The 13,607-nt window shown below is 47.3% G+C and overlaps 1 protein-coding gene across 3 annotated transcripts in view; it reads right to left on the bottom strand.

Annotated features, from left to right (window-relative positions):
• Nucleotides 1-13,386, bottom strand: part of XPNPEP3 (X-prolyl aminopeptidase 3) — a 36,737-nt gene extending 23,351 nt beyond the window's left edge. For 2 of the 3 annotated variants that reach the window (XR_003764470.2, XM_029079379.2), the window contains exons 1-3: nucleotides 13,273-13,386; nucleotides 10,037-10,153; nucleotides 724-1,131 (exon numbers count right to left, since the gene is read on the bottom strand). Coding sequence is in view for 2 of the 3 variants with exons in the window: in XM_029079379.2 (XP_028935212.1) it covers nucleotides 724-1,131; nucleotides 10,037-10,153; nucleotides 13,273-13,312 (565 nt within the window). In the remaining variant the exon portion in view is untranslated. Of the gene's footprint in view, nucleotides 1-723; nucleotides 1,132-2,300; nucleotides 2,524-10,036; nucleotides 10,154-13,272 lie in introns of those variants that run through there. The other variant, XM_029079380.2, reaches the window with a different exon arrangement.
• Nucleotides 13,387-13,607: the final 221 nt, after the last annotated feature.

Here is a 13,607-nt window from a genome sequence, read left to right as displayed (position 1 = left end):
GTTCATTCACTCATTCAATTGTATTTATTGACTGCTTATTGTGAGCACTTGGGAAAGTACAATATAGCAATAAACAGATGCATTCCCTGCCCCCAATGAGCTTACAGTCTAGGGGGGAGATAGACATTAATATAAATAAATTACATATGTGTACATGAGTTCTGTGGGGCTGGGAGGGGAGTTGACCAGGGAACAGCACTGCTTTCTTGACAGGGATGTCGTTGACGGTAGTTAGGGGAAAAGCGAACTTTGGACACAGGAAGTAAAAAGGGAGTCAATGTTCAGACGCCATTCGTAAGTCAATGCAAGTGAGTTAACTTAGCTTCTCTGGGCCTCAGTTATCTCATCTGTAAAAAAAGGGGGATTAAGAGTGTGAGCCCAATGTGGGACAGAGATTGGGTCCAACCTGGTTAACTTCTATCTAACCCAGTGCTTAGAACAGGGCACAAAGTAAGCGCTTAACTACCATTATTATTATTATTAAAAATGGATTGGGGCTTTAAAAACTAAAAGGCATTTCCATGCCTATTTAGGAAGTAGCCTCCATTTCAGAAAATCTGGGAGATGGAAAGCAAGGCATTAAGGAAAAATGGCCAACTAACTTGGGAAATGAAAGACAACGTTGATTTGATCATATCTGTGGACCCGTGCTACCCTTCCGCCGCTGCTCGCTCCCCCGCCTTTTTCAGATTCCTTGAGTCAGCCCCATCTCCTCCTCTTTACCTTTCAGCTTCGATACCAGATGGTGGAACTCCTCGAGGGTGAAGGCTTCGTCCACTCCGGTGAGGGCTACTGCCCCGTCGGGGCCCGACCGTGGTCCATCCCAGAGTTCCCGGCTCGCGTCCCTGCGCGGGACGAAGAGCGTGGCTTTGTGGGATGGCAGCTGTTTGCCCGGAAGGCTCTGAAGCACCAGAACGCTGTCGGGCTCCTGGAAGCCGCAGAGGTACAGGAAATGGTTGTCTTGGTGGAAGGTGTAGGGGATGTCATTGCTCATGTAATACGTGGGGTTGGACAGCAGGATCACCGTTTGTTCTGTCCCACTCTGCCCCGATGTGTCCTTCCGGATCAGAGTCATGAGCTTGTGCCGGCGCAGGGCGTATTCCACCTGGGACAATCCTGGCGTCACTTCCCCTGTGAACGACAAGCACCGATTATTGGGCTGCATGGGTCGAGTACAGTTCTCTAGAGGACTTTAAGGTCTGCTAGGTGCTTTTTTAAATAATATTTAAAGGCTTACTATGTGCCACACACTGTTCTTAAATGCTGGGGTAGATAATATAGTTGGACACAATCCATGTCCCACATGGAAATCACAGTCTTAATCCCCATTTTACAGATGAGGTAACCGAGATCCAGAGAAGTGAATAACAATGATAATAACCATAACAACAACAATTCATTCATTAATTGTATTTCTTAAGCATGGCATGGCTCAGTGGCAAGGGCATGGGCTTGGGAGTCAGAGGTCATGGGTTCTAATTCCGCCTCCGCCACTGTGGGACGTTGGGCAAGTCACTTAACTTCTCTGTGCCTCAGTTACCTCATCTGGAAAATGGGGACTGAGACTGAGAGCCCCACGTGGGACAACCTGATCACCTGGTATCTACTCCAGCGCTTAGAACAGTGCTTGGCACACAGTAAGTGCTTAACAAATACCATCATTATTATTATTATTATTCTATGCCAAGCACTGTACTAAGCGCTGGGGTAGACCCATTTTATAGATGAGGCAACTGAGGCACAGAGGAGTGACCTTCCCTCTGTCATACAGCAGACAAGTGGCAGAGCCAGGATTAGAGCTCAGAACCTTCGTACTCCCAGACCTGTGCTCAAATTATTGGGCCACACTTTTTCCAAATTATAGATGGAAAAGAAAGAGCCTCAGCAGGTCAATGACTCGCTGTGGATCACCACTGGAAAATGGGAGGTGGGGGGCGGGGGGAGGTGTTGGGAATAGGACCAGAGTCACTTGCTTCCACCCCAGGGCTCAATCACAGGTCAGGGGGAAGAGAAATTCAACTCCTGTGAATCACCCCTCTTCTCTACTAGTGCAGCCCCTTCTGAGAGAGCCACCCACCCTGTCACACGTCCCTAACATCTACCATACCAGAATGGGCACTGTGGGGGGAGGAGGGAGAATTCATTCTAACTTAGCATTGCTGCCTTATTTTGACTTGACCTCAATGTTATTTATCTCACAGTACCAACTTGCACAGGTCTGTAATGACACAGGCATACCCCTGATCCCCCTCCCCTCAAAAAGACACACACAAACCCATCCATACCCTAGCTCCACATACCAGTCACCACTCTTCAGAGGCACATTGACAGCCACGCTCTCTCCGCTGCCCTTTCAGAGTTTGAGGGGCACATTTTAAGGGAAAATCTGAAGCCTGCTAAAGACTGAGCAACTTGAGTCAGTTTTTTTGCTATTATTAAACATTCAAATAGGTTTCCAAGGGAGCTTGTGGAGGGCTTCAAAAATACAGTAGAATCTTATTTTATCTTGAGAAGCGGCGAGGCCTAGAAGAAAAAGCACAGGCCTGGGAGTGAGAGGAGCTGGCAAGTTAGGTAACTTGCCCAAGGCCACACAACAGTCAAGTGGCAGAGCCAGGATTATTCATTCATTCATTCAATCGTATTTATTGAGCGCTTACTATGTGCAGAGCACTGTACCAAGCGCTTGGAAAGTACAATTCGGCAACAGATAGACAACCCCTACCCAACAAGGGGCTCACAGTCTAGAAAGGGGAGACAGACAACAAAATAAACAAGACAGGTAGACCCCAGGTCCTCCGATTCACAGGCTCCAACACTCTCCTGTAAATTCCTTCAGTCCAGTGATTCTCCTTTTGACCAAATAATAATAATAATGTTGGTATCTGTTAAGCGCTTACTATGTGCCGAGCACTGTTCTAAGCGCTGGGGTAGACACAGGGGAATCAGGATGTCCCACGTGGGGCTCACAGTCTTAATCCCCATTTTACAGATGAGGTAACTGAGACACAGAGAAGTTAAGTGACTCACCCACAGTCACACAGCTGACAAGTGGCAGAGCTGGGATTTGAACTCATGACCTCTGACTCCAAAGCCCGTGCTCTTTCCACTGAACCACGCTGCAAATGAGTTTCAAAATTATAAAGGTGACCTCAGGCATCGCCAGGAATGCCCGAGACATGACCACTGTGGACCTTGCAATGGATTAACTACCTGAGGTAGTCACTTTTGGGATAGAAAATGAAGCCAAGGCAGCAACATCCTCCTCACACATCTTGACAGAAGGAGGAGCCTTTTCCCCAGCTCAGCCGTCGGAGGAGATAGTCTCCTTCGCAGAGGGGACAGGATGAGGAGGGAAATATAGAAAGTTGCTCTCTTTTCATCTGTAAAATGTGGATTAAGACCGTGAGCTACATGTGTGGCAGGAATCGTGTCCAATCTGATAACCCTGTATCTCTATCTGGAGATTAGTCCAGTGCCTGGCACATAGTAAGTGCTTAACAAACTGCATAACTTCCTTTCAGTGGGGACGTGTGTGTGTGTGTTTTGGGGAGGGCTCTCAGATGTCACCAATTATAAAATTGCTCTTTCCATAGAATGACTGACTTCTAGAAGTCTGGCCAATCTTTGGTGCGGTTCAGTGTTCTCAGTAGGTCAGAATAGGCCTCCGGGGGCCTGCTTTACAAAACCGGTTTATGCCAGTTTTCTTTTGATTCCTTGTTCTTGGTGAGCTCCCAGGATCTTAGAGGCTTCTATATCTGGCAACAGTCTCTCCACAAAAACCACATTCCCCTGCCAGGATCCCAATCTGAACAAGTCAACAAGACAGGCTAGGGACCGACCTGCTCTCTGCCCGGGATGTTTCTGAGATGCTGGAGGTTGGGCTCCCAGTTCCTAGTATCGGGATCTGAATGCCCGCAGCGCTTTACAGGTGGGGTAATAATAATTGTAATAATGATACTAGCAATGGTATTTTTTAAGCTCTTTCTAAATGCTAGGCCCTGTACTAAATGCTGGGGTGGATATAGGCAAATTGGGTCAGACACAGTCACTGTTCCACATGGGGCTCACAGTCTCAATCCCCATTTTACAGAGGAGGTAACTGAGGCCCAGAGAAGTGAAATGATTTGCTCAAGGCCACACAGCAGACAAGTGTTGGAACCGGGATTAAAACTGACTCCCAAGACCACGCTCTATCCACTAAACCATGCCGCTCCCCACTTCATGCATCTAGAGAATAATAATGTTGGTATTTGTTAAGCGCTTACTAAGTGCAGAGCACTGTTCTAAGCGCTGGGGTAAATACAGGGTAATCAGGTTGTCCCACATGAGGCTCACAGTCTTAATCCCCATTTTCCAGATGAGGGAACTGAGGCCCAGAGAAGTTAAGTGACTTGCTCACAGTCACACAGCTGACAAGTGGCAGAGCCGGAATTCAAACTCATGACCTCTGACTCCCAAGCCCACGCTCTTTCCACTGAGCCACCCAGGACTTGGTAACCCGGAAGGGCCTGGAGAAGCACCCAGGAATGAGTGAGTGGGTGGCTCCAGGATTGGGAGAAATGCCAAATGCCCCGGGACCCTGAGTCCCGATCTCGCCGGTTCCGAGTCTGCAGACTTACAAGCAGAGAGCCAGTATCTACTTTGCTCAAGGCTTGAAAGGCAACGGTGGATGAAGCAGTCTGGCCTAATGGAAAGAGCACAGACCTGGATTCTAATCCCGGCCCTGCCACCTGTCTGCTGTGTGACCTTAGGCAAGTCACTTCGCTTCTCCGTGCCTCAGTTCCCTCAAACTGCAAAATGGGGATTGAGACTGGGAGTCCTTTGTGGGATGGGACTGTGTCCAATCTGATAATCTTGTAGTAATAATAATAATAATTATGGTAACTGTGGTATCGTTAAGTGCTTACTATGTGCCAGGCAATGCACTAAGCGCTGGGGTGGATATCAGCAAATCGGGCTGGACACAGTCTCTGTCCCCCATGGGGCTCAAAGTTCCAATCTCCATTTTACAGATGAGGTTACTAAGGCACAGAGAAGTGAAGTGACTTGCTCAAGTGACACAGCAGACAAGTGTCGAGTCGGAATTAGAACCCTGGTCCTTCTGACTCCCAGGCCCGTGCTCTTTCCACTAGACCAAGCTGCTTCTACCCCAGTGCTTAGAACAGTGTTTGGCACATAGTAAAAACCAACACAAAACACACAAAAAACCCAGTAACTATATAACAAAATCTTAAACTCGATCCAGAACAGGTGTTTTGGCAGAATTTGTGGTAGAAACTCTGCTTCCCACATCCGCTCCCCTCAGATGTCCAACATGGACTTCCTTCTCCTGGTGGCTCCAGGGTTTCCTCCCACTTTTCCCCCCTTTTTCCTTGCCCCAATCCTCCCCCTGTAAGTGTGCTCCAGCTGATTTCACCAGGTGAGGACTGACAATCTCCCCTGGAAGCGGTCCTGAGGAGGAGAGAGTCTCTTTGCCCTAGAACCTTCTGCGCTTTGCCCTTTCCCTGGCGCATTAATTTATTCAATCGTATTTACTGACCGCATACTGTGTGCAGAGCACTGTACTAAGCGCTTAGGTGCGGAGCTAGCTAAGCTGGGGTGGTCACATGGCAAGCAAGAGCCCTTCCCCGAACAAAGCCTAAACCCATCTCCATGCAAATGACAGAGACAAGAGAAAGGGACCATCTACATCATTTATTTATATTAATGTTGATCTCCCCCTCTAGACTCTAAGCTCACTGTGGGCGAGGAATGTGTCTAATAATAATAACAATGGCATTTGTTAAGCGCTTACTATGTGCAAAACACTGTTCTAAGCGCTGGGGAGGATACAAAGGTGATCAGGTTGTCCCATGTGGGGCTCACAGCCTTAATCCCCATTTTACAGATGAGGTAACTGAGGCACAGAGAAGTGAAGTGAGTTTCCCAAAGTCACACAGCTGACAAGTGGCCGAGCCAGGATTTGAACCCATGACCTCTGACTCCCAAGCCCATGCTCTTTCCACTGAGCCAGGCAACTCTGTTGTACTCTCCCAACTGCTTATTCCAGTTTCTTTTTATATTTATCTTTAAATGACCTGCCCTGAGCTGTACAATGGCTCCAAACAAAAACAGAGCTAGACTTTTCTTTACTGGCTCAAGAGTTTTTCTCTGGTTCTTGTGAGCTAGAGACTTCATTACAAGGAACTGAAGAGCTGCTGAACATTTCAGTTGGTTCAAAAGCCCTGTCTCAGTAATCACATAACCACAGATGACTTGTTTTATAATACTTTAAAAATAAGATTGTCAGGTAATTCTAATGTAACCACGTAATGTGGTAAGTAGGACGTAGCGGGAAGAGCTTGGAATTAATAGACAGAGGACCAGTTCCACTCTGCCACTGGCTTGCTGTGTGACAGTCGGCAAGTTACTTTACATCTCTGGTCCCTGGTTTCCTCTTTCTTTTAAAAAAGAAAAAAGATGATAAGAGCTGCCTCTTCCTATCTTGGAGGGGTGTTTTGAAGACAAAATGAGAAGTGTTATGAAAAGTATTTTTGAAAAATAAAAAGTGCTCTACAAGTTCTAGGAATGATTTTACTCTGTATATACTGCTTTAAGGCGCATTTATTTTACACATTTAGTCAACACTCAATTACTCAGGGCTGATTATCCAGCTTATGGATTATTAATGCTCTTTCTTTTCTCTCCCACTCCCCAGTGCCTGCCTTCTGGCCATTTCATTAATACTTAGCACCTCCCCTGGAGCTAAAAAGGAAGAGAAAAAGTTGAAAGCAAATCTGTACTTTATAAAAGCAGTTCCAGTAAACTTTTGGGAGGAGGTTGAGTACATAAATGCTCACTGAATACGAATGATAGATTGTTGGAAGATTTCATTCATCCAGGTTATTCCTAGATGACCCAATTACCACTGATGAGTGTGTTTAAAAAGAATGTCTACTGAGAGTCAAGGAAATCTGTCCTGTGCAATCCTTGGAAGCTATCCTTTACCATCATCAAACACCCTCCCATTCAGCCACTCTTTGAAAATGGGAAGAAACAATACGGGAAGGGAATGTGTCTGTTATATTCTAGTCTCCCAGGTACAATGCTCTGCACTCAGGAAGCACTCAATAAATATGATTGACACTTTGCCAAGCAAAGTGCTCTGTACACAATAACCATTCAATAAATAGCACCTACTGAGGTGCATTTTCAAGGATCCACTGAATTTCCAATTTATTTTACATCGAAAAAATGATAAAGTTTGGCTGCAGGCACAAAGAATTGCAAGTCAAAGGATAGTATTTCTTTTAATTTATAGAAAAAAATTCAAAGACTGGGGGGAGGAGGGGGAAGAAACTGCTAGCAAACTTGGCAGTTTTTCTGACCTTTGGACACAGAACAGCAGGTTGCCATGCCATCTCCCATGAATTTCGTCAGATAACGCTGAATCTGAATAGACATTCTGGCACCTTGTCAAATCATAAATTGGTTCTGAAGCATACACCTCCCCCGCCCACAAGAAAGTATTTTACGGACCACGTGGGGTCGGTTAGGAATGGAGGGACAGTTCTAACAGGTGTTCAACCAATCGAGACGTTTGGTTTGGAAATAAGGCCCAGCCTTCCTCAGTCATGTCAGAGGACTCTTTAGAGCAGAGAACCCTTCACAGGAAATGCTGCGTTGCGGCAGGAAGGGTGGGGAGGTGAGGAACAGTGGCTCCTCACAGACCAGTGGCTCCTCACAGACCAGTGGCTCCTCACAGACCAGTGGCTCCTCACAGACCAGGCCCTGGCCAAAGCCCAAGTACGTCACTTTGAACTGGCTTCCCTGAGATGTTTAACATGGTGTGAATATCTGAACTGCTGGTAGGCATTGTGATCCACGACAGGATGATTTTGAATCCATCTGACCCATGTAAGTATTTGTTGTACATGGAAGCAACCTATCTTTCAATTTTTAGGTAGACATTGCGCTCCATGACAGGATGATTCTGATCCATCTGATCGATGTATTTGTTTACGGAAGCAAATTATTGTTTTTAGGGGCGCTCCTGGAGCCGCACAACAAATAGAATTTCTGTTAGAGCTAAAATGCAAACTCTTTAGAAATAGAATCATTTCATTAATTTAAAAAAAATCAATGAATGTTCGATCACTTACATGTAGCTTTCACAGCAGTTAGAATGCATAAATGAAAAGATCTCTGCAACTCTTGTATGTGGACTACCTATTGCCTTTTGCTCAAAAGCCTCTTGTACTTTCATCTTTTCATTTGTAACTAATTAAAATGTCAAAAATGAAGATCTGATAGTCAAAATTCTGCTATTTCTTGGGTGCTTACTGTGCGTAAAGCATTGCTTCGGAGAGTATAATACAATAGAGTTGTTAGGCATGTTCCCTGCCCACAAGGAGCTTACAGTCTCGACATACAGCATCCTCAGCAGGATACGCTTGGGCAAAAGCGAGCCGTCCGTGGCGGCTCAAGAACAAGCAAGGGGACTACAAGTGTGGTAAAGGAACTGTTCAGCCCTTGTTATATGAGGTAAATTCAGTGGGCCCTCCTAGATACCCAGCTCCGCCACTTGATTGCTCTGTGTCCTTGGACAAGTCACTCACTTCTCTGGGCCTCAGTTCCCTCATCTGTAAAATGGGGTTTACGAAATGGAGCCCCATGTGAGACAGGGAGCGTGTCCAACCCGTTTAGCTTGTATCTACCCCAGAACTTAGTATAATGCCTGGCACATAGTAAGCGCTTAAAAAAAAAATCATTAAAAAAAGGAATACAAATCCATATTATGTATATCTATGACTGATATACGTCCTAGAATCAGTCTCAATTAGTACTGTGAATTGCCACTCGGTAAGCACTCAATACATATTAGCAGTGCTACTATAAATAGTAAGCAGTCAATACATATTAGTCCTGCTACTAGAAGTAGGCAACTTCTTGCCATATATTGCTCAGGACCTGGATCACCCAGCTCACCATTTAGAATACAGCCCGACACAAGAAACCAGGGATTTCCAGAGCTGGCCTAGCTTTGACAATTTCTAGTCTTGTCCTCGCCTTACTTTAGGGCTTTGAAAAAACCTCTTATTGCTTTTAGCTTCAGGTGGTGAGCTGCAATCTCTGACTTTCAGGCGACTTGTCAGCAGGAGCTCCAGGCTGAAGAAATCAGCCAAAGGGCAGCCTTCCCAGAGAGACCCTCTGCTAACCATTCAACGAGTGAAGATAAGGAGCAAATGAGAAATTTGGACTGGTGACTCAGTAAGCGATTACACTCTCTATTGATTTAGCTCCCCCAGATATACAATGAGGTACCTGCTTCCTCTTAACATCTAATTCCATCAACTGACTGGGGTGGGGAGGTGGGGGGCCTCTATTCTCAGTGGTCCAGCGTTGGCTCAGCCGTTTTAATTTTAACTTAGTAATCGGAACCAACTCCTTGCCGCCCTTTATAAATGGCATTTGTTAAGCACTTGCAATGTGCCAGGCACTGCTCTAAGCACTGGGGTAGATATAACGTAAACAGTTCGGACACAGTCCGTGTCCCACATGGGGCTCCCAGTCTTAATCCCCATTTTACAGATGAGGGAACTGAGGCCGAGAAGTGCAGTGACTTGCCCAAGGTCACACAGCAGGCAAGTGGTGGAGCTGGGTTTAGAACCCAGGTCCTTCTGACTCTCACGCTCTTTCATGTGCCCAGCACAGTGCTCTGCACACATGGGTGCTCAGTAAGTGCAGTTATATGTACCTAGAAGGCTCCACTAAATTTACCTCATAGGACAAGGGCTGAATAGTTCCTTTACAACACTTCTAGTCATTCATTCAATTGTATTTATTGAGCGTTTAACTGTGTGCAGAGCACTGTACTAAGCGCCTGGAAAGTACAATTCAGCAACAGATATAGAGACAATCTCTACCCAACAACAGGTTCACACTCTCCTTGCTTGCCTGCTTGCAGAGCAGGGATTAGAACCCACATCCTTTTGACTCCCAGGCCTGGGTTCTATCCAAATCTTCCTCTGACTTGCTGCAGTCACTAAGTCCTTACCTGGTCGGAGGAGGTGTGGATGAGTGAAGGGGCTGGGCTGTCCGAGGTAGCGGTTTGGGATCTTTCTCTCTGGAATAGGCTGAAGGGAGAAACTCCGCTGGAAACATGTCAAGAAACCTAAGGGGAAAAAAGTACAGAGCACTTAGTGGAGAGTCTGATCTGGAAAGTGTACAGAATTTTACACTACAGAGGAGCAGTTTGGAAGGAGGGCACTCCAGGCCAGAGGCAGGATGTGGGTGAGAGGTCGGCGGTGAGATAGACGCAACAGTCTGGGCCTACTTTGATGGTTTTGACACCCGATCAATTTATTGCGCACTTACTGTGTACAGAGCACTGTACTGAACACTTGGGAGGGGACGAGAGTAGAAGAAAACACGGTCCTTGCCCTCATGTCCCAATCTAAAGGGGGACAGGCACAAACTAATCGATAGGAGGAAGAAGGGAGACTAGAAAGACAGAGCTTAAATGTGGTGTTGGAGTTCTATAAACTGATTAGCTCGTATTCTTTCATTCAGTTGTATTTATCAAGCGCTTACTGTGTGCAGACCACTATACTAACTGCTTGGGAAAGAACAATACAACAATAAACAGAGACATTCCCTGCCCGTAATAAGATCAGTCTAGTGGGGAGGGGGAGAGACATTCATTCATTCAATAGTATTTATTGAGCGCTTACTATGTGCAGAGCACTGTACTAAGCGCTTGGAAAGTACAATTCAGCAACAGCTATAGAGACAATCTCTACCCAACAACAGGCTCGATACAAATACAAATAAATAAAATTAGAGATATATACATAAAGGGCGACACAGAAGGGAGAAGGAGATGAGGTAAAGTGGGGCTTAGTGTGGGAAGGCTTCTTGGAGGAGGCATGGCTTCAATAAGGTTTTGAAGGGGGTGGAGAATCATTGTCTGTCGGATTTGATGAGGGAGGGTGTTCCGGGCCAGAAGCAGGACCCGGTCCAGGGGTCGGCAGCAGGAGCACTTAGTACGTACAGTGCCTGGCATATAGTAGGCACTTAACAAATACCATTTAAAAAGCAAAAAAAAGAGGAAAGCTCCTAAAACGAGTCCATGTGGACCTAACTTTCACGGCTATGACAGAACACAGCTACTTGGCCCCAGGGCATTGGGTTTGGGAGGTGAGAAGGACAGACCAAGTGCGCGGGGTAGAGGACAGAACATAGGCCTGGGAGTCAGAAGGTCATGGGTTCTAATCGCACCTCCACTTGTCTGCTGTACTCCACTTGTCTGCTGTGTGACTTGGGCAAACCACTTCGCCTTTCTGGGCCTCAGTTACCTCATCTGTAAAATGGGGATGAAGACTTTTAGCCCCGTGTGGGAGAGGGAACTGTGTCCAACCCAACTTGCTTATATCCATCCCAGTGCTTAGTACAATGCCTGGCACATAGTAAGCGCTGAATACCATTATTATGATGGCCAGAGAAGCATAATGGCCTAGTGGCAAGGGCCTGGGCTTAGGTGTCAGAGTTCTAATGCCAGCTCTTCCACTTGTCTTATGTGTGACTTTGGGCAAGCCACTTCACTTCTCTGGGCCTCAGTGAACTCATCTGTAAAACGGGGATGAAGACTGGGAACCCCACGTGGGACAACCTGATTACCTTGTATGTACCCTGGTGATACTTTTTGTCATCTCCCCTTCCCCGTCACGCTGCTCTTCCCCCTCTCTCCCTGCCAAACAGAGCTTATGTGCATATTTGTCATTTTATTTATGTATATTGAGGTCTGTTTCCTGGGATCTGTGTCTGCCTCTCCCCCAGACTGTGAGCTCATTGTGGGCAGGGATTGTCTCTACCGCTTTATTGTATTTGAGAAAAGCAGCGCGACTTAGTGGAAAGAGCTCAGGCTTGGGAAATCAGTGGTCGTGGGTTCTAATCCCGGCTCCCCCGCTTGTCCCCTGTGTGACTTTGGGCAAGTCATCTCACTTCTCTGGGCCTCAGTTACCTCATCTGTAAAACGGGAATGGAGACTGTGAGCCCCGTGTGGGACAACCTGATTCCTTGTATGTACCCCAGCACTTAGAGCAGTGTTTGGCACATAATAAGCACTTAAATACCATCATTATTATTATTTTGTTTTGTTCTCTGTCTCCCCCGTTTAGACTGTGAGCCCGTTGCTGGGCAGGGATTGTCTCTATCTGTTGGCGAATTATAATAATAATTGTGGTATTTGTTAAGCACTATGTGCCAAGTGCTGTTCTAGGCGCTGGGGTAGATGCAGACTAATCAAGTTGTCCCACATGGGGCTCACCGTCTTAATCCCCATTTTACAGATGAGGGAACTGAGGCACAGAGAAGTGAAGTGATTTCCCCAAGGTCACACAGCAGACAAGTGGCGGAGCCGGGATTAGAACCCACGACCTCTGACTCCCAAGCCCGGGCTCTTTCCTCTGAGCCACGCTGCTTCCAAGTGCTTACTACAGTACTCTGCACATAGTAAGTGCTCAGTAAGTACGATTGAATGAATTACTTCCCCAAGCGCTTAGTAATAATAATAATAATGATGCTATTTGTTAAGCGCTTACTATGTGCTAAGCACTGTTCTAAGCGCTGGGGTAATAATAATGATGGTATTTGTAAAGCGCTTACTCTGTGCAAAGCACTGTTCTAAGCGCTGGGGGAGATACAGGGTCATCAGGTGGTCCCACGGGAGGCTCACAGTTAATCCCCATTTTACAGATGAGGGAACTGAGGCACAGAGAAGTCAAGTAACTTGCCCAAAGTCACCCAGCTGACAGGTGGCAGAGCGGAATTCGAACCCACGACCTCAGACTCCCCAGCCCGGGCTCTGGCCACTGAGCCACACAGCGCTCTGGACCCAGTTAGCGCTGGAGAAATACGGTGGAATGGATCGAATGCACAGTGCTTGGCAGGTAGGAAGCGCTTAATTATAATAATCATAATAATGTTGGTATTTGTTAAGCGCTTCCTCTGTGCAGAGCACTGTTCTAAGCGCTGGGGGAGATCCAGGGTCATCACGTGGTCCCACGTGGGGCTCACAGCCTTCATCCCCATTTGCCAGATGAGGGAACTGAGGCCCAGAGAAGGGAAGGGACTGGCCCACAGTCACCCAGCTGACAGGTGGCAGAGCCGGGATTCGAACCCATGACCTCTGACTCCCAAACCCGGGCTCTTTCCACTGAGCCACGCTGCTTAAAAAATACCGTTTTTTATTTTGTTTTTAAAAAAAGGAGGGGTGGGGGGGGGGGGTCTAACCTGAGAAGGGGCGGGAAGGCCGGCTAGGGAGCGGCGGCATGGTGCACGAGTCACGTGACGCCAGGGCCGCGTCGCCAGGAGACCCGGCCGCGCCCCCGGGCCTTCCTCTCCTCCCGGCGCACGACGATGACGTCACCCCCCTTCTCCACGCGGGCGGCCCCGTCGCTAGACCACGTGACCCCGATGGGGCTGTCCCCCGGCGTGCCTGCCGCCCCACGCGGCGGCTCCCGCAGAGAGCGCCGCCGGAGGACCGCACCTCCCCGCTGTCGATGTGTATAAAACCTGGCCCTCCCCCCGTTTGGATGTGTTATAAAACCTATGAGGGTGGTGGTGTA

The sequence above is a fragment of the Ornithorhynchus anatinus genome, chromosome 14, assembly GCF_004115215.2.
Source record: "Ornithorhynchus anatinus isolate Pmale09 chromosome 14, mOrnAna1.pri.v4, whole genome shotgun sequence".
NCBI classification, from domain to species: domain Eukaryota; kingdom Metazoa; phylum Chordata; class Mammalia; order Monotremata; family Ornithorhynchidae; genus Ornithorhynchus; species Ornithorhynchus anatinus.
Note: the sequence above shows the minus strand (reverse complement) of the source record. Positions and strands in the feature narration are given on the sequence as shown.